At 43.4% G+C, this 23,646-nt stretch overlaps 1 protein-coding gene and 1 long non-coding RNA gene across 2 annotated transcripts in view; one reads left to right on the top strand and one right to left on the bottom strand.

Annotated features, from left to right (window-relative positions):
- The window catches only part of RAD51C (RAD51 paralog C), a 41,402-nt gene that overhangs the window by 4,745 nt on the left and 13,011 nt on the right, over positions 1-23,646 (bottom strand). Inside the window, exons 4-7 of the mRNA XM_058676086.1 lie at positions 22,476-22,609; positions 16,878-17,009; positions 3,440-3,506; positions 2,072-2,132 (exon numbers count right to left, since the gene is read on the bottom strand). Of these exons, the coding sequence (XP_058532069.1) occupies positions 2,072-2,132; positions 3,440-3,506; positions 16,878-17,009; positions 22,476-22,609 (394 nt within the window). The remainder of the gene's footprint in view (positions 1-2,071; positions 2,133-3,439; positions 3,507-16,877; positions 17,010-22,475; positions 22,610-23,646) is intronic.
- LOC131482389 (uncharacterized) lies at positions 1,938-22,642 on the top strand. The gene is made up of 2 exons (XR_009246946.1): positions 1,938-2,016; positions 22,409-22,642. It is a non-coding gene; the product is annotated as an uncharacterized LOC131482389 (long non-coding RNA).

The following is a 23,646-nucleotide window of genomic DNA, read 5'->3' as shown; positions in this document are numbered from 1 at the left end:
GGCAGCAGGAACCTAACTGCCTGAGTCATCACTGCTTCCAGGTCTGCACTGGTGGGAAGCTGGAAATGGGAAGCACAGCCAAGAAACAAACCCAGAACTTCAATATGGGACATGGGCATATTAACCATTTCTTTAAAAAAAAGAGGGCCTGGCAGCATGGCCTAGCAGCTATCGTCCTCACCTTGAAAGCCCCGGGATCCCATATGGGCGTCAGTTCTGGTCCCGGCAGCTCCACTTCCCATTCAGCTCCCTGCTTGTGGCCTGGGAAAGCTGTCGAGGACGGCCCAAAGCCTGCATCCGTGTGGGAGACCCAGAAGAGGTTCCTGGTTCCCAGCTTCGGATGGGCACAGCACTGGCTGTTGCGGTTACTTGGGGAGTGAATCTTCGGATGGAAGATCTTCCTCTCTATCTCTCCTCCTCTCTGTATATCTGACTTTGTAATGAGAATAAATAAATCTTTAAAAAAGAAAAAAAGAGAGATTGAGATTTACTTAATGGGCACATCAACTGAGAGAGAGAGAGAGAGAGAGAGAGAGAGAGAGAGAGAGAGAGAGAGAGAACGAGCGAGAACTTCCATTTGCTGGTTCATTCCCCCATTAGCCGCAACAGTTAGGGCTGGGCCAGGCCAAAGCCGGGAGCTTCTCACTTGGGTGGCATCAACCATTGCCTTCCAAGGTGCCTTAGAGGCAGCTTCGTGGGAAGCAAAGCAGGCAGAAGTCAGAATTTAAGTCTCTATGGGATGCCAGAGCGCTGAAAGCAGCACCTCAACCTATTGAACTACATCTCTAGCCCTTCATCAACATCTTAACACTGGGTCGGTTGCCCACCCCCAAAACTATTTTAATTCTATTGAATGAGATAACTTATTCTGACCATAAAGTATGCACATTTTATTTTACTTTATTTTTTTAAAAAGATTTATTTATTTTTATTGCAAAGTCAGATATACAGAGAGGAGGAAAGACAGAGGAAGATCTTCCGTCCGATGATTCACTCCCCAAGTAACCGCAACAGCCAGTGCTGTGCCAAGCCGAACCCAGGAGCCAGGAGCTTCTTCCGGGTCTCCTACGCAGGTGCAGGGTCCCGAAGCTTTGGGACATCCTTGACTTATTTCCCAGGCCACAAGCAGGGAGCTGGATGGGAAGTGGAGCTGCCGGAGTTAGAACCAGTGCCCATGTGAGATCCCAGTGCGTTTAAGGCAATCACTTTAGCTACTAGGCCACCATGCCGGGACCGAGTATGAATTTTTTAAAATGCAGATTGAAAAGCAGATCATATCACTGATTAACCCTCATGTATTTAAGGGACATTTTATTCCATTTCTGCCCACGTACTGCCTCAATTTCACCCTGTATTGGAGCATTTCCAAACCAAGTTCTCTAACTTATGCCAATTAATCACAAAGCGAAAAGGTTGGCAGAAGTCTGATATTTCTAGAGTGTAGCATAAAAGACTCAGAGCCTTCAACGGCCTACTTTAAAGAAAATGAAAGCTGGTTTGTTCACTTGCTCAGCAGCTTTAAAAACAAGTACAAAGGTTTCCTGCTGCCACGATTTTATTTTAAAGAACAATGCTTATGAAAGGCAGGTAAGCAACTGGGCAATAAGAATAGGAAAGTACAAAAAGAAAAACAAGATACAATTTCACAGAACTATATTAAGCAACTAAGAAAAGCCATCTTATTTTCCACATAAATTAGTCCTACAGCTAACCTCAAAAGCTCTCCTTTTGTCCTGATTTTATTTTTCTTTCAATCCCTTCCAGGAACATAAAATACTCACCTCCTTCTGCATGGCTAATAAATGATTTCAAACAGCCTTTGAAGGTGGTATTCCGAAGTCATCTACCCCTATCAGGTGCATGTACCCTATCATTTCGATTTTCCAAAGAATTTCCTATTCTCTGCTAAATATGCATATAATATGTTTATTCTATGAACTGTGAGACAAACCAAGCAAAGTGTTAGTTCATGGGTCACTGTAGATCTTCAAGAGATTAGCTCTAAGAAGCTGGCAGGTGCTCAATGTAATTAATTTGATATTCAGAATTATTAACTTGTATGTATACTGACCTTTGATTTTGATCCCAATGAAAGATTAGCCGTATTGTAGCAGCATGTCCCCAACTTTCTCCTGCGGAAAAAAGTACCAGTATATGGCCTCATCAGAATATAGTTCCTCAGAATGCCTCATACCACATTTAGATTTTACTTTCCTTATTTTACCACAAGAGTATACTTAGTTTCAAAATTATGAGAAATGGCACTATCTTTTTTCTTAATTACTTATTTTTATTGCAAAGGCAGATATACAGAGAGGAGCAGAGACAGAGAGGAAGATCCTCCGTCCAATGATTCACTCCCCAAGTGACCACAACAGCTGGTGCTGCGCCAAGCTGAAGCCAAGAGCCAGGAACTTACTCCAGGTCTCCCACGCAGGTGCAGGGTCCCAAGGCATTGGGCCGACCTCGACTGCTTTCCCAGGCCACAGGCAGGGAGCTGAATGGGAAGTGGAGCTGCCGGGATTAGAACCAGCGCCCATATGGGATCCCGGCGCATTCAAGGCGAGGACTTTAGCCACTAGACCACCGTTCCAGGCCCCCATGGTATTATCCTAAGATCAGTAAAATTATTCACTTTCTAGTGACATACTAGAGATTATTATCCTGTATTTACTTTCAGAAAATAATAATTTGAGTCACTGTACTTACCAATCATCCATTTCATCACTACTAATATATTTCTGACTCTCAAAAGCAAAGCAAAATCTCTAACAAAACATTCTTAAATATTTTACTATAAATCAATCTTGTAGTATTGTGTTGTAATGAAATCATAACTGAATTTAGGGGCCTAGGCATACATCTCTTCACTGCAGTAATATTATTTGTATTTAACTGGATTCTTTCTTCCTAAGACTGTGAGTTTTTGGGCCCGGTGTGGTAGCCTAGCAGCTTAAGTCTTCGCCTTGCAGGTGCCAGGATCCCATATGGGCACTGGTTCTGATCCTGGCGGCCCCACTTCCCATCCAGCTCCCTGACTGTGGCCTGGGAAAGCAGTCGAGGACGGCCCAAAGCGTTGGGACTCTGCACCTGTGTGGGAGACCTGGAGGAGGCTCCTGGCTTCAGATTGGCTCAGCTCTGACCATTGTGGATGCTCGTGGAGTGAATCAGCAAATGCAAGAGCTTCCTCTGTCTTTCATCCTCTCTTCCATCCAACTTTCTAAATAAATATATAAATAAATCTAAAATAATAATAATAATAAAGAAAAATTAAAAGAAGCAGTCAATATTTGAGGGCACTGTGCTTTATGCTAAGAATTATCGGTGAGTGAGACAAATACAGTCTCTGCTCCAGGAGTCTGTAATATTCCAACAAGGATCAAATAAAAGTAGGAAAAATATTTTGACCCGTAATTATTTCTTTTATTAATGTACCTACCTAATGCAGGGACCAGCAAGGCCTGATTTTTATCTATCTTTGTTGTCATTTGATTGGTTAGAATTACCTATAAAAACAATAAGTAAGAAAGTTAGGTTTTTCTCCCTAAAATACATCAAGTATTTACTTGTGATTTTAGTATTTGGAACATAATCTGTTCAAAAAGAAATATATTTAGATAATGAAAATTTTCTAATTAACATTTTAAGAAATCTGGGTCTGGCATTGTGACATAGCACATAAAGCTGCTTCCTGTGACCATGATTTCCCATGTGGGGGTGGGTTCCACTCCCAGCCGCTTCACCTCTGATCCTGATCCTTGCTAATATGCCTAGAAAAGCAGCAGCAGATGGCCGCAGTGTTTCGGGTTCCTGCACCCATGCGGGAGACCTGGAGATAGTTCCTGGATTCACATCCAGCCTACTTCACCTACTGCAGTAGCTGAAGCAGTAGACTGAATATCTATCTATCTATCTATCTCTGAATCTTTTTAACTGACTTTTAATAAATAAAAAAAAATTTAATTTACTCATAAAGTAAGTACTTACTTGAAAACGTAACTCGAATTAGTATAAAATATTTTGGGGCCTGATGCAATAGCTCAATTGGCTAATCCTCTTCTTGAAAATGCCAAGATGCCATATAAAATCATGTCCCAGCTGTTACACTTCCCATCCAGTTCCCTGCCTATGGAAGGGAAGGTAGTAGAGGACAGGCCAAAGCCCTGGGACCCAGCACCACATGCAAGACCTGGAGGAAGCTCCTGGTTCCTGGCTTCTAATTGGCTCAGCTGAGGCCTCTGAGGCCATTTGGGGAGTGAGCCAGCAGAAGGAAAATCCCTCTCTGTCTTTCCTTCTCTGAAAATCTGACTTTCCCATAAAAGTAAATGCACACATATTTCTAATAGATGGTAGCAAGCTTTTATGATGAACTGCCATGTGGTATAGTGAATAAAGCTTCTGCCCTCAACATTGACATTCATATGAATACTGGTTTGTATTCCAGCTGCTCCACATCTTTTTTCTTTTCTTTAAATAAAGTTTATGCAAAAGATGAGATCACAAAAATATGTGTTATATATTCAAGGATAAAGTTGGGGGAGGGGGAAGATGGGAGACAAATGTCTCCACCTTCAATTGTGTGTTCATGGGAAGACAGAATGCTCCTCCATGTTGCCAGAGTGCATATTTGCTTGGCAAGGGAGTGGTTACATGATACCATATTCCAGGCCCCCGGACAAGGAAGGCAGGTCTCAGGGAGAGGTCACCTGACTGACAGGTGGGCAGATGGGAGTTACATAGAGCAGGGGAGGCACGGCTTCTCATGCTAAGCTAACTGCCCACAACCTGTCGCATTTCATCCACTCCTCAGAGATTTATGACCATTAATCTTTTTTTTATATATATTGTTTCCTTCATATATCTGATGTAAAAGCGGATTTTGAGGGAGAAACCCCACCCAGTCTCCCACCCACCCCAGGTCCCGGATGTGGGGCTTGCTCCGAGGGTCTTGCTCAGTGGTCCCGATAGTTCAACAGTTATGAATTGCTGCCAATCTCGCCGCTCCAAGCACAATGAGGTATGACCATTAATCTTAAGGGTTGGCTGAAGGGTCAAGCTTCATCACTTTCTATCCTCCCCAATTTATTTTTATGTGAAAGTCGGATCCATGGAGAGAAGGAGACAGGAAGATCTTTTGGCTACTGGTCTACTCTCCAAGTGACCGCCAACAGCCAGAGCCAAGCCAATCCAAACCCAGCAGCCAGGAGCCTCCTCCAGGTCTCTCATGAGAGTGGTGGATCCCAAGGCTTTGTGCTGTCCTCGACTGCTTTCCCAGGCCACAAGCAGGGAGCTAGAAGGGAAGTGGAATGGCTGGGACACGAACCAGCACCCATATGGGATTGTGGAATGTACAAGGCAAGGATTCAGCAGACAGGCCGTCACGCCTGGCCCTGAGCCCAAGTTCTTTACAATTATTATATTGGTAGAGTTTTTATTCAAAATATAATTTTTTAAAATTGGGAAGTCCAATATACAGAAAGGAGGAGAGGCAGAAAGGAAGATCTTCTGTCTGTTGATTCACTCCCCAAGCAGCCACAACAGCCAGAGATGTACCTATACAAAGCCAGGAGACAGGAGCCTCTTCCAGGTCTCCAACATGGATGCAGGGTCCCAAGGCTCTGGGCCGTCCTCGACTGCTTTCCCAGGCCACAAGCAAGGAGCTGGAGGGAAGCTGGACCGCCAGGGTTAGAACTGGCGCCCATATGGGATCCTGGTGCATGCAAGGTGAGGACTTCAGCTGTGAGGTTACCACACCGTGCCCATAATATAAAAGTTTTTTAAAAAAAATAAGATTTGGGCCCGGTTAGGTTACCACGCCAGGCCCAGGAATATCTTAATGCTTAGAATTTTAGGGAAGATACAAATAGAGTAGTACTATTTATGATTTTTATAGGGGAAAAAAAGAATCTAAGGCAAGGCCCAATGTGGGAGCTTAGTGGCTAAAGTCCTTGCCTTACAACCACTGGGATCCCATATAGATGCCAGTTCATATCCCAACTGCTCCACTTCCGTTCCAGCTCGTTGCTTGTAGCCTGGGAGGACAGCCCAAAGCCTTGGCCTGCTGTACCCACATGGGTAACCTGGAAGAAACTTCTGGCTCCTGGTTTCAGATCAGCTCAGCTCTGCCCATGGAAGCCATTTGGTGAGTGAACCAGCAGATGAAAGATTTTTCTCTGTCTCTCCTCTCTGACTTTCCAATCAAAAAAATAAGTAAATCTTAAAAAAAAAAAAACCCAAGACAAAGAATTACAAGACTTAAAATCATAACATAATTACGTAAGAGAACTAGGTAAAGTCAAAAACCAGAAATCAGGTCAAAAAAATTCCAAATTATGACTATTTTAGCCGGCTCATTAACAGCAGAGGTTTTGCTTTACTCAGTTTTCAAGGCTAAAACTATTGTTAACATTCTTGAACCAAATAGTGATCTATAATAAATATTTCATGCTTTTAAAGATAATTTTAAAGTAATAAAAACAAAAGTGTTGACAATACAAGCTTATCTGACATCTCTTAATTCAAAATTTCTCTCAACATTTCTCCAAATGTTTATTTTAAATATTCTTCCAATACATATAACTTTTGTGCAGGTGCTGGTGTGGTGGCTAAACGGGCTAATGCTCTGCCTCAGGCTCCAGTAACCCAGACGGGTGCTCATTCTAGTCTCAGCTGTCCCACTGCTGATCTAGCTCAAGACCTTGGATTGGGCCCGGCGGCGTGGCCTAGCAGCTAAAGTCCTCGCCTTGAACGCCCCGGGATCCCATATGGGCGCCGGTTCTAATCCCGGCAGCTCCGCTTCCCATCCAGCTCCCTGCTTGTGGCCTGGGAAAGCAGTCGAGGACTGCCCAATGCATTGGGACACTGCACCCGTGTGGGAGACCCGGAGAAGGTTCCTGGTTCCTGGCTTCGGATTGGCACGTACCGGCCGTTGCGGCTCACTTGGGGAGTGAATCACTGGATGGAAGATCTTCCTCTCTGTCTCTCCTCCTCTCTGTATATCTGACTTTGTAATAAAGTAAATAAATCTTAAAAAAAAAAAAAAAAAAAAAGACCTTGGATCTCTGTACCCATGGATGAGATCTGAAAAAAAAGCTTTTAGATGCTCCTGGCTTCAGATAGGATCAGCTCTGGCCATTGTAAACTTTTGGGCAGCGAACCAGCATCTCTGTCTCCCTCTCTCTGCAAATCTGCCTTTGCAATAAAAATAAGTGAACCTTAGGTGCTTATTCGGGAAAGAAAATAAAGTTCACTTTATAAGAAACTGTTTCGTTGTTCCCCACTCAGTGGAAACATCCTGAAAAACATTTTTTAAAGATTTTTTATTTTTATCGCAAAGTCAGATATACAGAAAGAAGAGACGGAAGATCTTCCGTCCAATGAATGATTCACTCCCCAAGCAGCCACAACAGCTAGAGCTGAGCCAGGAAGCCAGGAGCCAGGAACTTCTTCCAGGTCTACCACACCAATGCAGGGTGCAAAGGCTGTGGGCCGTCCTCAACTGCTTTCCCAGACCACAAGCAGGGAGCTGGATGGGAAGTGGGGCTGCCAGGATTAGAACCAGCGCCCATATGGGATACCGGTGCTTTTAACGCCAGGACTTAAGCTGCTAGGCCACCGTGCCAGGTCCCTGAAAAAAATTTAAGACACAGAGGAAGATATGGGATGCATCTAGATCTCAATTAAATAGCAAAAGGCTAACATGCTTTTCTACCAGTTTCCTTCCCCTTATGTGCCATAACGTGTTTTCTGTTTATTATGTCATACTAGGCATCCTAGAACAAGCTAGGCAGAAATTTAAATTGGTAATTAACTGGAATGTACTAACTGGCATTTCTAACACGCTGAATAATTCCTTTACTGTACATTTCACCAAGCATATGAGCTCTTGAGCAGTGGGATATTTACATATGTCCACCCTTTCTGTTTGGTGGAGGATCAATTCCATAGCCATTAGCCACACACAACTTGTAAAGCTTGATCAGGGGTAGGGACAGTGGCCCAACAGCTGATCCTCTATCTGCAAGCATCGGGACATGTCCCAGCTGCTCCATTCCTGATTAAGCTCTCTGCTCAGGGACAGGGAAAGCAGCAAAGGATAGTCAAATCCTTGAGACCCTGCCTTCATACAGGTACTCTGCAGAAAGCTCCTGCCCTCAGAATAGTTTGGTCACTGCAGCCATTTGAGGAGTGAACCAGCAAGTCGAAGATCTTTCTCTCTGACTGTCCTTCTCTCTGTAAAACTGCCTTTCCAATAAAACCAAATATATTCTGGGCCCAGCGCAGTAGCCAGTGGCTAAAGTCCTCACCTTGTATGCACTGGCACTCCATATGGGTACTGGTTCATATCCTGGCAACCATGCTTCCTATCCAGCTCCCTGCTTGTGGCTTGGCAAAGCAATCGAGGATGGCCCAAAAGCCTTGGGACCCTGTACCTGCATGGGAGATCCGCAAGAGGCTCCTGACTTTGAATCAACTCAGAATTGACTATGGTGGCCACTTGGGGAGTGAATCAACAGACAGATCTTTGTCTCTCCTCCTCTCCGTATATTTGAATTTTCAATAAAAATAAAATAAATATTTAATACATAAATAAATAAATCCTAAAAAAAGAGGAGAGGTCCAGCGCGGTAGACTAGCGGCTGAAGTTCTTAGCTTGCATGTGCTGGGATTCCATTTGGGTGCCAGTTCTAATCCCAGCAGCCCCACTTCCCTTCCAGCTCCCTGTTTGTGGCCTGGGAAAGCAGTCAAGGATGGCCCAAAGCCTTGGGACCCTGTACCCATGTGGAGACCTGGAAGAGCTCCTGGCTCCTGGGTTCAGATAGGTGCATCTCCAGCTATTGTGGCTGCCTGGGGAGTAAATCTACAGACTGAAGATCTTCCTCTCTGTCTCTCCTCCTCTCTGTATATCTGACATTCCAATAAATAAATAAAACTGTTAAAAAATTTAAAAAACAACAAAATAAAATGTTACAAAGGTTGAAAATTAGTTCTTCAGTAGTAATAGCCATTTCAAGATCTCAAAAGTCATGGAGATGCTTGCATATACTGTACATAACACGAACAAGTTTAGTAACAGTTCTGGTTTATATTATTTATTCATTAAATTATTTTGCTAAAAAGGTAAAAAGAAATAATTCTTAAATAGCTATTAAGTGCCTCAAAATTGGATTTTACTTTATTAGCAAGTATTTATAAAATTACATTATTCCCGGGCCTAGTATGGTAGCTTAGTGGCTAAGATACTCCTTGCACATTCTGGGATCCCATATGGGTGCTGGATCTAATCCCGGTGGCCCCACTTCCCATCCAGCTCCCTGCTTGTGGCCTGGGAAGGTAATCAAAGTTGGCCCAAAGCCTTGTGATCCTGCACCCATGTGGAGACCTGGAGGAGGCTCCTTACTCCTGGCTTCAGATCGGCTGAGCTGCATCCATTGCAGCCGCTTGGGGAGTGAATCATTGGATGGAGGAACTCTGCCTCTACTTCTCTCTGTATATCTGACTTTCCAATCTAAAAAAATTACATTATTTCCACAAAACTGCTAGGCATATCATGACGCAAACAAAAGTCACTCTATGGGTCTGGTGTGATAGCCTAGTGGCTGAAGTCGTCGCCTTGCACACACCAGGATCCCATATAAGCTCCAGTTCATATCTCAGCTGTCCCTGTTCCAATCCAACTCCCTGTTTGTGACTTGGAAAAGCAGTCGAGGACGGCCTATAGCCCTGGCACCCTACACCCATGTGGGAGACCTAGAAGAAGCTCCTGGCTCCTGATTTCATATAGGCTCAGCTCTGGCTGATGCGGTCTTTGAGGAGTGAATTAGCAGACGGAAGATCTGCCTGTTTTTCCTCCTCTGTATATCTGACTTTCCAACAAAAAAATTAATAAATCTGAAAAAAGAAAATGTCATTCTTTGATTGCTACAAGTTTCTAAAGAATATCTCATAACCACTTTAAAATTATCAATTTAAATCCTTTAAAAATACATCTGCTATTCAAATGTTCTTCAACCAAGAAAACAGATAAACAAAATGCAATATTTAGCACAGGGCCAGTGGTGCAATGGATAGCCTGTCTGACTACAGATCAAAATGCAGTATTATCCAAAAAATGCAAAGTTACACCCCTAAAAAGGATACCGATACAGGCTACAATGTGGATGAATCTTTGAAAATATTACGCTAAGTGGAAAAAAAATGAGACACAAAAGTTCTGTAAGATTCTATTTAGATGATGTGTCCAGAGCAAATTGACAGAGACAAAAAGCAGACTAGTGGCCGTTGGGGAATAAGAGAAGGGCAAAAAGAAGAATGATAGCTAATAGACTTTGTGTATATGTGTGCTTTAAATTTAGCACCTTCTTTGTATGGCACAAAGTTGGGGTTGAATATAAAAGGAATCTGCAGGAGATTTAAAAAGTCAAAGTGAAGGGGCAAGACATTTTTATTATTCTAAAAGTCACTGTGTAGTGAGGGCCTCCTTTCTGGATAAAAATGTTCTAAAATTAGATGGTGAAAGAGATTACACAACTCTGAGAATGTAACAGGAACCTCTGAGAATCACAACCATGAGTTCTGTGACATGTGGACTTACTTATTCATTTTTTTCATGTATTTATTTTTATTATTGATTAAGATATCCAGGAGCCAGGAGATTCTTCCAGGTCTCCCACACAGCTGCAGGGTCCCAGGACTTTGGGCCGTCCTCGATTGCTTTCCCAGGCCAAAGCAGGGAGCTGGATGGGAAGCAGGGCTGCCAGGACATAAACCAGTGCCTGTATTGGATCCTGGTTCTTACAGAGAGAATAGCAAAACGAGCCTTTGTGCTGGGCCCTCATCTTTACTTGAAAGTCAAAATTAGAGAGATGGAGAGACAAAAAGAGATCTTCCATGTGCTGGTTCACTCCCCAAATGACTCAATGGCCAGAGCTGGGCTGCCACAAAACCACAGGCCAGGTTCTCACATGAATAAAGAGCCCACAGTTTGGGGCATCCTGTGCTGCTTTTTCATGCTATTAACCGGAAGCTGTACCTCAAGAGAAACTGAGCCCAGCATGGTAGTCTAGCGGCTAAAGTCCTCGCCTTGCATATGCCAGGATCCCATAAAAGCACTGGTTCCAATTCCTATGGCCCTACTTCTAATCCCGGCAGCTCTGCTTCCCATCCAGCTCCCTGCTTGTGGCCTGGGAAAGCAGCTGAGGATGGCCCAAAGCCTTAGAACCCTGCACTTGCATGGCAGACCTGGAAAAGGCTCCTGGCTTCAGACTGGCACAGATCCTGCCGTTGCAGCCACTTGGGGAGTGAATCAACAGACAGAAGATCTTCCTCTCTGTCTCACCTCCTCTCTGTATATCTGACTTTCAAAAAAAAAAAAAAAAAAGGTGTATAGGAGCCAGTTCATGAGCTGGCCCCCATACTGGATGTCAGCGCTTATAGGTGGAGAATTAGCTTACTGAGCACTGTGTCAGGCACTCACTTTCATTTTTAATTGAAAGGCAGACAGAGGGAAATCTTCCATTTGTTGGCTTTCTCCCAAAATAATATTATCAGCCAGGACTGGAAAAGACTGAAGCCAATAACCCAGAACTACTAGGGGGCAGGAATCCAAGTGCTGGGCCATCATCTGTTTACTCCCAGTGCATGCATTAATGGCAAACTGGGTCAAAAGAGGGGAGCTAGAAGTTGAATCCAGGGACTCTGATACGGGATGTAAGCCTTTCAAGTGGCATCTAAATCGCTGCATCAGATGCCTGCACCTGAGGATGCAATTTTTATCTCACTAAAGTTGTTTAAAAACAAGAAAAAGATTCTACCAATAGTCAAAGAAACTATTTATTTAAGCCACAGAGTTAGAGTGTCTTCCATCTGTTGCTTCAATCTCAACCTCCAAATGGCCATCAGCAGCCCAGGACTGAATCAGGAAGAAGCCTAAAGCCATGAATTTCTGGGACTCTCCCATGGGTGCAGGGACCCAAGCACTTGGCCCATCCTCCGCTGTTTTCCCAAGCACATTAGCAGAGATGAAGATTCAGAGTGGAGCAAGGGACTAACATAGGCGTATACACTGCAGATGTTAGTTTAATTTGCTGTGCCACAATGTAAGCAAGATTTAGTTAAGATTTTATAGCTGGTAACACACAAAGTTGGTAAAGATGTTAGGAGAAGAATAAGAATTTTTATTTTTTGGTGTACAGAATACATTGTGGAACATGTTTTATGAGAGTAATTTAACAATATAAAACAAAAGCTGGGGCCAGTGCCATGCCATAGTAGGCTAAGCTATCTGTGGCACTGGCATCCCTATGGGTGCTTTTCATGTGCTGGCTGCTCGAATTCTGATCCAACCCCCTGCATATAGCCCAGGGAAGCAGCATAGAATGGCTCAACTCCTTGGGCACTTGCACCTTCGTGGGAAACCTTGAAGAAGCTCCTGGCAGCTGGCTAAGGATGGGCTCAGGAGAGTGAACCAGTGGATAGCAGATCTCTGTCTTCTCTCTGTAACAACTACTTTTCAAACAAAAATAAAATTCTTTAGGGTCCCAAGCAGTAGCCTAGAGGTTAAAGTCCTCGCCTTGCACGTGCCAGGATCCCATATAGGCACCAGTTCTAATCCTGGCAGCAACCACTTCCCATCCAGCTTCTTGTTTGTGGCCTTGGAAAGCAGCCGAAGATGGTCCCAAGCCTTGGGACCCTGCACCTGCGTGGGAGACCCAGAAGAGGCTCCTAGCTCCTGGCTGCTGGCTTCAGAGGCTCAGCAGCAGCCATTGTGGCCACTTGGGGAGTGAACCAGCGGATAGAAAATCTTCCTCTCTGTCTCGCTTCCTCTCTGTATATCTGAATTTCCAATAAAAAATAAATCTTTAAAAAAATAATTAAATAAAATATAAACACTCAAATATAAAATGGAGAGTGAGGGGCTGGTATTGTAGAAAAGTGGATAAAACTTCCACAGGCAATGCCAACTGGATAAACCTGCTGCCTGCGTTGCCAACATCTAATTTGGGTTTAATTCCTGGATGCTCCACTTCCAATCCAGCTCCCTGCTGATGTACCTGAAAGAGTAATGCAGAATGGCACAAACTTTCGGGTCCCTGAACTCACATGACGGGACTCAGAAGTAACTCCTGGTTCCTGGCTCCTGGCTCCTGGCTTTGGTCTGGCCCAGCCCTGCTCATTGTAACCATTTGGGGAGTAAACCAGCAGATGGAAGATTTCTTTCTCTCCTCACACTTTCTCCATGACTCTGCACTTCAAATAACTGAAGTTGAGGGAATATCTGGTACATCAGTTAAGACACCACTCAGGACACCAGAAGCCACTCTCAGCAGGTTTAGATGGCAGTACCAGTTCTGCTTTGATCCAGTTTTCTGTTAATGGGCACACTTCAAGGCAGATGATTACTCAGATATTTAGATCTCAGCTACCTGCTCCGAGTTCCAGGCTCTGAACTTCAGCCTGGCCCAATCTGGGATGTTGCAAGTGCTTGGGCAATGAACCAGCAAATAGAAGAGCTCTTTTAATCTTTCAAACAAATGAAAATAATTTCTAAAATAATTATATAATTAAACTATAAAAAATAAAATGTAAAAGACTTGAGTTGGAATGTTTGCAATGCAAGTCAAAATACCTGGGTTGAAGTCAGAAGCTGGGGGGAGGTACTGAACCAGATACTGACATGGGCGATGCCTACACTAGATGCTCAAAACATTTTAAGTTAAAAACCACTTTGTAGGGGCCCAGCGGCGTGGCCTAGCGCCTAAAGTCCTCGCCTTGAACGCGCCAGGATCCCATATGGGCGCCAGTTCTAATCCCGGCAGCTCCACTTCCCATCCAGCTTCCTGCTTGTGGTCTGGGAAAGCAGTTGAGGACCGCCCAATGCATTGGGACCCTGCACCCGCGTGGGAGACCCGGAAGAGGTTCCAGGTTCCCGGCATCGGATCGGCGCACACCGGCCCGTTGCAGCTCACTTGGGGAGTGAATCATCGGACGGAAGATCTTCCTCTCTGTCTCTCCTCCTCTCTGTATATCTGACTTTGTAATAAATAAATAAAAATCTTTGAAAAAAAAAACACTTTGTAAACAGCATGAATAATATAATCTTTTTTTCCAAAATGTATATATATGGAGTAAAGCAAGTGTGCAAAAATATGTATATCAAGCTCAACAATTTTCATCTCTGGGAATGGATAATTACATGTTTTTGACTGTTGAAAATAATTTTTTAAAACATGCATGTATGACGTAAAATTGTAAAACACATTATCAAATTCATATATGCATTTAGTGATGCTAGTGAGGTGTGGGGATCCAAAAAGGGGTTGGTGTTGTGGCATCAGAGTAAGATGCTGCAGCAGCAGCAGCAGCATCCCATTTAAGCGCCAGTTCAAGTCCTGGCTGCTCTACTTCAAATACAGCTCTCTGTTAATGTGCCTGGGAAAGCAGACAGGACACCCCAAATATTTGGGCTCATGAATCAAATGGTGGAGGACTGGATAAAGTTCCTGGATTCTGGCTTCATTCTAGCCCAGTTCATGCCTTTGTGGCCATCTGGGGAGTGAACCAACAGATGGAAGGACTATTTATTTTTATCTCTCCCTGTTTCTAACTCTGTCTTGTAAATCATTAAATAAATAAGTAAGTAAGTAAATGGGCCCAGCATGATGACCTAGTGGCTATATCCTTGCCTTGCAAGCACCAGGATCATATGTGGGTGCCAATTCTAGTTCTGGCTGCTCCACTTCCCATCCAGCTCCCTGCTTGTGGTCTGGGAAAGTAGTAGAGAATGGCCCAAAGCCTTGGGACCCTGCACCTCTGTGGGAAACTTGGAAGCTCTCAGCTTCAGATCAGCATTGCTCTGGGTATTGCGGCCATCTGAGGAGCCTGAGGAGTGTACCAGCATATGGTATCTCTCCTTTTCTCTGTAAATCTGTTTTTCCAATAAAAATAAATAAAATCTATATATCTATATAAAAATGGAAGAAACGAAGCAACCCATTAGTCTTGATTGCCCTCTACTGGAGGCTCTTCAATGGTGGAGATGGAAAGAATGATAATAGCAATTTAAACTAAGGCTTTTTTAGCATGTGGCAGAAAAATCTAAAAGCTCAAAGCAAGGTACTTTTTAAGCCTATTAAGCATTCTTTTCATAATGCTTATTTATTTATTTGAAAGTGACAGTGAAAAAGAAAATGGAAGAGAGAAAGCTTCTAATTCACTGGTTCACTACCCAGATAATTGAAACAGCTGGAACCGGATCAGATGGAAATCAGGAGCCTGGAACTCAATCCAGATCTCTCCCTCATGGGCAGTAAGGTTAAAGAACTTGAGCCGTCATCTGCTGCCTCCCAGGATGCACACTGGCAGAAAGATGCCCTAAAACTGAACTAGCCAGGATTAGCTCTGCCACACAAATGGTAAACTTGGAGTAAGTTCCTGCCTTATAGCCTCCAAGGACATTGGGCAGTGAAACAGTGGAGAGACTTCTTTAACTTGCAAGTGCACACTCTAGCTCTCTGTTTCTCAAAAGGAAAAAAACTATAATAATAAAATTGTACCTTACTCCTATCTCTTCATTTCTAGGCATATTCCAATTCTAGCAGAGTTATCTTAACATACCTAATTTGCTTACACAACGTAATTTTTCAATCTGAGTCTGTGATTATATGCTGTATAGTAATTAGACTCAAAGTAAAAAGGAGATGTAAGTTGGAAGAATATCAAGTAAATTTAGATAATATCAAGTAGATTTAGATAAAACACTGCAATGGAAAAAATGGCATTTCTTCATCAAAAAGTTTCACTTAAAAAAAAAAAAATGACATCTAGGGCCAGTGTGGTAGCCTAGCGGGACAAAGTCCTTGCCTTGAATGCGCCAGAATCCCACATGGGCACCAGATTATGTCCCAGCTCCACTTCCCATCCAGTTCTCTGCTTGTGACCTGGAAAAGCAGCTGAGGATGGCCCAATGTCTTGGGACCCTGCACCTGCATGGGAGACCTGGAAGAGGCTCCTGGCCCCTGATCAGTTCAGCCCTGCCTGTTGCAGCCACATGGGGAGTAAACCAGCAGATGAAAGATCTTCCTCTCTAAATCTGACTTTCCAATAAAACTAAATTAAAAAAATGACATGTTCTGGGAACAGCATAATGGCTCAATTGGCTAATCTTGTAACTTATAAGTGCCAGCATCCTACATAGGCACCAGTTTGTGTCCCAGCTGCTCCACTTCCCATCTAGCTCCCTGCTTAAGACCTGGGAAAACATTTGAAAGATGGCCCAAAGCTGCAGGACCCTGTACTGATATAGGAGACCTGGAAGAGCTCCAGGCTCCTGGCTTCATATTGGCTTAACCCCAGCCATTACAGGTATTTGGGGAGTGAACCAGCCACAAATGGAAGAGCTTTCTCTCTGTAAATATGTCCTTCTAGGGAAAAAAAAAAAAAGACCACAACGGGGCTAGCACTTGTGGCATGAACTTGTTAGAGTCCTGGGCTGCTCCACTCCTGATCAGCTCCCCCTCCCTACTAATGTAACTGGGAAAGTAGCATATGATGCCCCAAGTGCTTGGACCCCCAGACAAGCTCCTGACTCCTAACTTCAACCCAGCTCAGCCCTAGCCTCAGCTCTCTGTCTATCCTTCTCTCTTTTGTACTGTTCCTAATAAATAAAAAGATTTCTTAAAAAAAAAAAACATTGATCATGTTTACAGATGCAACATTTCTGACTAGTATTCATTACTTCCAGACACCAAAACAAAATCATTCGAAACTTTATGATTATTATTTGCTTTTAGTTAGGCGAATTCTATTTTGCTATTTCTAGACTTAAATAATTTATAAATCCTTGATTTTATTATAAAATCTTGGTTAGTCATACTTACAGCTAATTTGTAGTTATTTGCAAGGCTGATCATTTGCTGGGATAGGCCGTTTAGTAATCGAGTACGAAGAGAGAGGTCGTCAAGGTCATGACGAAAAGGAAAAGCAATGCCATCTACAATCACTAACCGAACCTAATACAGATGAGACAATAACACTGTTTAGTATTAAAAATAAAATAACAAAAGTGGTATCCAAACAGTATCATTATGAATCTTATCCATCTCAGGCTTTCTGCAGCAATCATCAAAAGTCAAAATATATTCTGGTTTGATAATTCATGAACTTTTAAAACATTACTAAAACAGAAAAAAGAAATCATTACAACTTTTTTATATTGCGTCTCTATATACAGACTTCACAGATATATTTGACACTGATAACAAAGTTAGCTGAAGTCTTGGTAAAACAAATTTCTCAAATACCCAATTTTTCCTTTGGGGTTCAAACCGTAAACTTTCTGTAAAAATTTGATACACTTTTCCCGTTAAAATATGGTCATTATAAGGGCAAATAAACAAGACAGAATGTTATAATACAGAAATCACTATGAGGTTATTATGTCTTGATTTGAACCAAGGTTTATCTACAGGTGATAAATAAGGTTTATTGATATACAAAGTTTTATGACTCTGCAGTTATAATGTTTTACTTGAAGTTTATTGGATTATCATTATAGAATACAAAGGTATTCTACAGAGTTCATAAACTGATATTAACATAATTGCAAAAAATTTTTTTAACATATATATATATATATATATATATATACATATATATATTGCAAAGTCAGACATACAGAGGAGAGGAGAGACAGAAAGCAAGATTCTCCACCCACTGACTCACTCCCCAAGAGGTCATAACAGCCAGAGCTGAGCTGATCCAAAGCCAGGAGCCAGGAGTCTGCTCTGGGTCTCCCACGCGGGTGCAGGGTCCCAAGGCTTTGGGCCGTCCTCACTGCTTTCCCAGGCCACAAGCAGGGAGCCAGATGGGAAACGGGGCTGCTGGGACCAGAACTAGTACCCAATTGGGATCCCAGAGTTCAAGGCGAGGACCCCAGCTGCTAGGATACAGCACTGGGCCCATAACTGCAAAAACATTTTTTAATTCATATAGTTTGTGGCCTGACATGGAAGCCTAGCAGCTACAGTCCTTGCCTTGCATGCACCGGGATCCAATATGGGTGCCAGCTATAATCCTGGCAGCCACGCTTCCATCCAGCTCCCTGCCTGTGGCCTGGGAAAGCAGTCGAGGACAGCCCAAAGCCTTGGGAGCCAGCACCCGCATGGGAGACCTGGAAGAAGTTCCTCGCTTCGGATCAGCAGAGCTCTGGTTGTTGCATCCACAGGAGGAGTGGATCAGCGGACAGAAGATCTTATTCTCTGTCCTCTTCTCCTTAAATATCTGACTTCCCAATAAATACAAATAAACATTTAAAAAATATCCATCCCAGGGCAATTAGGAACTCTATTATAATAAGGTAATAATAGGGCTTGGTGGCATGGCCTAGTGGCTAAAGTCCTCACCTTGAAAGCCCCGGATCCCATATGGGCACCGGTTCTAATCCCGGCAGCTCCACCTCACATCCAGCTCCCTGCTTGTGGCCTGGGAAAGCAGTCGAGGATGGCCCAATGGTTTGGGACACTGCACCCACGTGGGAGACCCGGAAGAGGTTCCTGGTCCCGGCTTTGGATCGGCGCGCATCGGCCCGTTGCGGCTCACTTGGGGAGTGAAACATCGGATGGAAGATCTTCCTCTCTGTCTCTCCTCCTCTGTGTATATCCGGCTATCCAATAACAATAAAATCTTTAAAAAAAAAAAAGTCTAGAAATTACTCCAAACATGAGCAAGCAAAAAAACTACTACAAGGTTATAATTTTTAAAAAATACTCATTTCTGGGCCCAGCTCGGTAGCTAAGTGGCTAAAGTCCTTGCCTTGTACACACTGGGATCCCATACAGTCAGTGCCAGTTCGTGTCCCAATTGCTTCACTTCCCATCCAGCTCCCTGCTTGTGGCCTGGGAAAGCAGTCGAGGACGACTCAAAGCCTTGGGACACTGCACCTGTGTGGGAGACCCAGAAGAAGCTCCTGGCTTCGAACCAGCTCAGCTCTGGCTGCTGCAGCCACTTTGGGAGTGAACTAGTGCATGGAAGATTTTCTCCTCTCTCTATAACTGTCTTCAAGTACATAAATCTTTTTAAAAAGTATTAAAAATAGTAGTAACAAAGACAGTAATTTTTTAAAAAGATTTATTAATGTATTTGAAAGGCAGGAACAGACAGATGGAGATTTTCCATCTGCTTGTTCAGACCCCAAATGACTGCAAGAGCTAATTACTCAGATGTCCTCTGCTGCTTTTGCGGGTGCATTAATAGGCTCTGAATTGTGAATGTGGCAGAAAGGACTAAAAGAACTACCCATATAGGATGCCAGTATCACAGACAGAACCTTAACTAATGCACAACACTGGCCCAGATAATAAATTTTATTTAATCAATGAATTTATTTATTTTTAAGGTTTGAATATTTCAAGATCTTTTTTATTGGACAGTTAGTTAGATTACACAGAAGGAGAGATAGAAAGATCTTCCATCTGGCCATAATGGCCAGAGCTGAGCCAATCCAAAACCAGGAGCCTGGAGCCTCCTCTGGGTCTCTCACGCGGGTGCAGGGTCCCAAGGCTTTGGGCCATCCTCAACTGCTTTGCCAGGCCACAAGCAGGGAGCTAGATGGGAAGTGGAGCTGCCAGGATTAGAACCGGCACTCATATGGGATCCCAGCATGTGCAAGGCGAGGACTTGAGCCGTCAGGCTTCTGTGTCAGGTCACCAGATTTGCTTTTAGAAAAAAATATGTTGAATGAAACAGTCAGACAAAATGGTCAGATATAGCACATCATTCCACTTGTATAGAGACAGAAGGTTGACTGTGGTTGACAAGAGACTCAGAAAGGGAGGAACAGAAGCACTATTTAATGAGCATGTCTTTCCTTGTGAGGGGATAAAAACACTTTGGGACTGGGTGGCGTGGCCTAGGGGCTAAAGTCCTCCCCTTGAACGTGCCAGGATCCCATATGGGTGCCGGTTCTAATCCCGGCGGCTCCACTTCCCATCCAGCTCCCTGCTTGTGGCCTGGGAAAGCAGTTGAGGTAGGCCCAAGGCCTTGGGACCCTGCACCCGCGTGGGAGACCCAGAAGAGGTTCCTGGTTCCTGGCTTCGGCTTGGTGCAGTACCGGCTATTGCAGCTCCCTTGGGGAGTGAATCATCGGACGGAAGATTTTCCTCTCTGTCTCTCCTCCTCTCTGTATATCTGACTTTGTAATAAAAATAAATAAATCTTGAAAAAAAAAAACACTTTGGAACTACAAGCAGTGGTTGTATGACACTGTACTAACTGCATGGAAGTATTTGCTTTGAAATGTGCAATTTTGCTAGGTGAACTTCATCTCAATTTTAAAAATCATGTGGAGGGCCCGGCGGCGTGGCCTAACAGCTACAGTCCTCGCCTTGAACTCGCCGGGATCCCATATGGGCGCCGGTTCTGATCCCGGCAGCTCTACTTCCCATCCAGCTCCCTGCTTGTGGCCTGGGAAAGCAGTCGAGGACAGCCCAAAGGTTTGGGACCCTGTACCCGTGTAGGAGACCCGGAAGAAGCTCCTGGATCCTGGCTTCGTATCAGCACAGCACTGGCTGTTGTGGTCACTTGGGGAGTGAATCATCGGATGGAAGATCTTCCTCTCTGTCTTTCCTCCTCTCTGTATATCTGACTTGCAATAAAAATAAACAAATGAACAAAACTTTTTCAAAAATCATGTGGAATAAATACTGTACCTGGCAACTATAAATTGTTTTCTACAATCTTTGTATCTAGGGAATTTATAATTAATTTGTACATGAAAGTACACTTATTTTTTGTTGCAAATTAAAGAGAAACAGTTCATGCAGCGTCTCGCATATTTATTCAACGGTTTATAAAAGCCAGAAGATGACTGGAAGACACAATCAAATTGATGACAGCAAGGAAACAATAAATCAAAATATATTTAAAAATGACATGAACTGCATCTGGCGCAGTAGCCTAGCGGCTAAAGTCCTTACCTTGAACGCACTGGGATCCCATATGGGTGACAGTTCTAATTTTGGTGGCCCCACTTCCCATCCAGCTCCCTTGTTTGTGCCCTGGGAAAGCATTCGAGGACGGCCCAAAGACTTGGGACCCTGCACCCACGTGGGAGACCTGGAAGAAGCTCCAGGCTTTGGATCGGCTCAGCTCTGGCCACTGCAGCCACTTCGGGAGTGAATCAATGGATCTTCCTCTGTTTCTCCTTTCTCTGTATATCTGCCTTTCCAATGAAAATAAATAAATCTTTTTTAAAAATGACATAAACTGTCCTAAACACAGTCAGCACCATGGATCAACTGGCTATTCATCCAGCTGAAACCACCAGTGTGCCTGGGCTGTTCCACTTCTTATCTAGCTCCCCGCTAATGACTTGGAAAAGTAGTGGAAGATGGCCCAAAGCTTTGGGCCCTTGACCTCGGTGATTCGGAAAGAAGTTACTGTGTCCCAGCTTTACACCAGTTCAGCTCTGGCTGTTGCAGTCATTTGTGGAATGAACCAGCATAGGAAAATCTCTTTGCTCCCCCACCGCCTCTGTAATTCTTTCAAGTTAAAAAAAAAATCATGGAGGAGCTGCCATTGTAGTACACAGGGTTGGGACACTGCCTGCAATGTCAAAATCCTATGTGGGCATTCGTTCAAGTCTCAGTTGCTCTGCTTCCGATCCAGCTCCCTGCTGGCGCACCTGGGATGCCAACAGAAAATGGTCCAAGTGCTTAGACCCCTGCCACCCACACGCGAGACCTAGGTAAAGTTCCAGGCTGCTGGCTTCAGCCCAGCCCAGCCCAGCCACTAGGGAATAAAACCAGCAGATGCAAAATTTCCCTGCTCCTCTTTCATTGTCTCTCCTTTTCTGCCTAAAACTCTGCCATTCAAACAAATAAATCTGTAAAAATCATCATAAATGCATTTTTAAAAAAAGATTTAATTATTTTATTGGAAAGACAGATTTACAGAAAAAGGAGAGACAAAGATCTTTGAATTGCTGGTTCACTCCCTAAAGGACCACAATGGTCGGTGTTGAGCTGATCCGAAGTCAGGAGCTTCCTCCAGGTCTCCCATGTGGGTGCAGGGTTCCAAGGCTTTGCACCATCCTTGACTGTTTTCCCTGGTCACAAGCAGGGAGCTGGATGGGAAGCAGAATGGCTGGTTCATGAACCAGTGCCCACATGGGATCCCAGCACTTTCAGGGGGAGAATTAGCCAATGAAGCCAATGCACATTCTAAGACAACTAAATGGATTTTAAATATTTTAAGATAAAACACACTTACCTTTTTATTTCATTTTTGCATAAATTTCTTAAAATACAATAATACATATGTGTATATACACAAAATAAATATAATTATAGAACAATTACAGGTTAAGAATGAAAGATTTTCTGAATTCACTTTAATTTTGTGTTACTAACAGTTATCCTTCATACTTAAACACTGCCAAAGACCTTTGATCAGTTACACTTCAGGAGTTTGACCCATACCTTTGAGTGTTCTGAAAGGAAGTCTGGAAGGAGATATATTTGTGCCAATAGCTCCGTGTAATCACAACACCGAAAATAATAAATATGGGAAAGAATATTTTCAAGAGTGAAATCTTCCAAAGCTTTTTGATGTTCTGAAATAAACAAAACCATCTTAATTACTTTTACTTACTTTGATATGCTGTTTATTGCAGTTAAACAATGTTTTTTAAAACTAAAACAGTATAAAACTCTCAACTGAAAAAGCATAGCAATGGGCCCGGCGGCATGGCCTAGTGGCTAAAGTCCTCGCCTTGGACGTGCCGGGATCCCATATGGGCGCCAGTTGTAATCCTGGCAGCTCCACTTCCCATCCAGCTCCCTGCTTGTGGCCTGGGAAAGCAGTTGAGGATGGCCCAATGGTTTGGGACCCTGCACCCGCGTGGGAGACCTGGAAGAGGTTCCTGGTTCCTGGCTTCGGATCGGCACAGTACTGGCCGTTGCGGCTCACTTGGGGAGTGAATCATTGGACGGAAGATCTTCCTCTCTGTATATCGGACTTTGTAATAAAATAAATAAATCTTTAAAAAAAAAAAAGAAAGAAAAAGCATAGCAAAAGCATTATAGACCATGATTTCCTAATTCTTGACTTCTTATGTTCACCTATTTCCTCAAAAGTACATTATTTGTACACACATATACATAGTTCCTTTAATTAAAGATTTATATATTTATTTGAAAGAACTTCAGAGGGGGAAAAGTTAGAGAGTGTGGGTGAGGACATGTGTTTCTATTCACTGGTCCACTTCCCAAACAGCCCTACAGCAAGGACTGGTTTGGGCTAAAGCCAAAAGCCAGGAACTCTATCCGGGCTTCACACACAGTGGCATGGGGCCATCATCAGCTCCCTTCCTGGGCACGTTAGTAGAAACGTGAGTCAGAAGCATGTAGTTGCGGAGACTCCAACTGACACTACAACAGGATACAGAGTGCCCAGCAGTGCCCTAATCCTACGCACTGCAACATGGGCCCATAATTACATTTTAAAGTCAAATGACAAGTTTTCTTTTTTTTTTTTTACTAAAACAGCTGACAATTTTGTTTCCACATTTTACAATACAAATGAAACTCCACTTTTTAAAACCCCACCTCTGCCCTCCAAAACTACTTTCTTAATAGGAAATGGGACTAA

This window comes from Ochotona princeps, chromosome 17, assembly GCF_030435755.1.
Source record: "Ochotona princeps isolate mOchPri1 chromosome 17, mOchPri1.hap1, whole genome shotgun sequence".
Taxonomy (NCBI): domain Eukaryota; kingdom Metazoa; phylum Chordata; class Mammalia; order Lagomorpha; family Ochotonidae; genus Ochotona; species Ochotona princeps.
The sequence above is the reverse complement of the archived record's forward strand: the minus strand, read 5'-3'. Positions and strand labels throughout refer to the sequence as shown.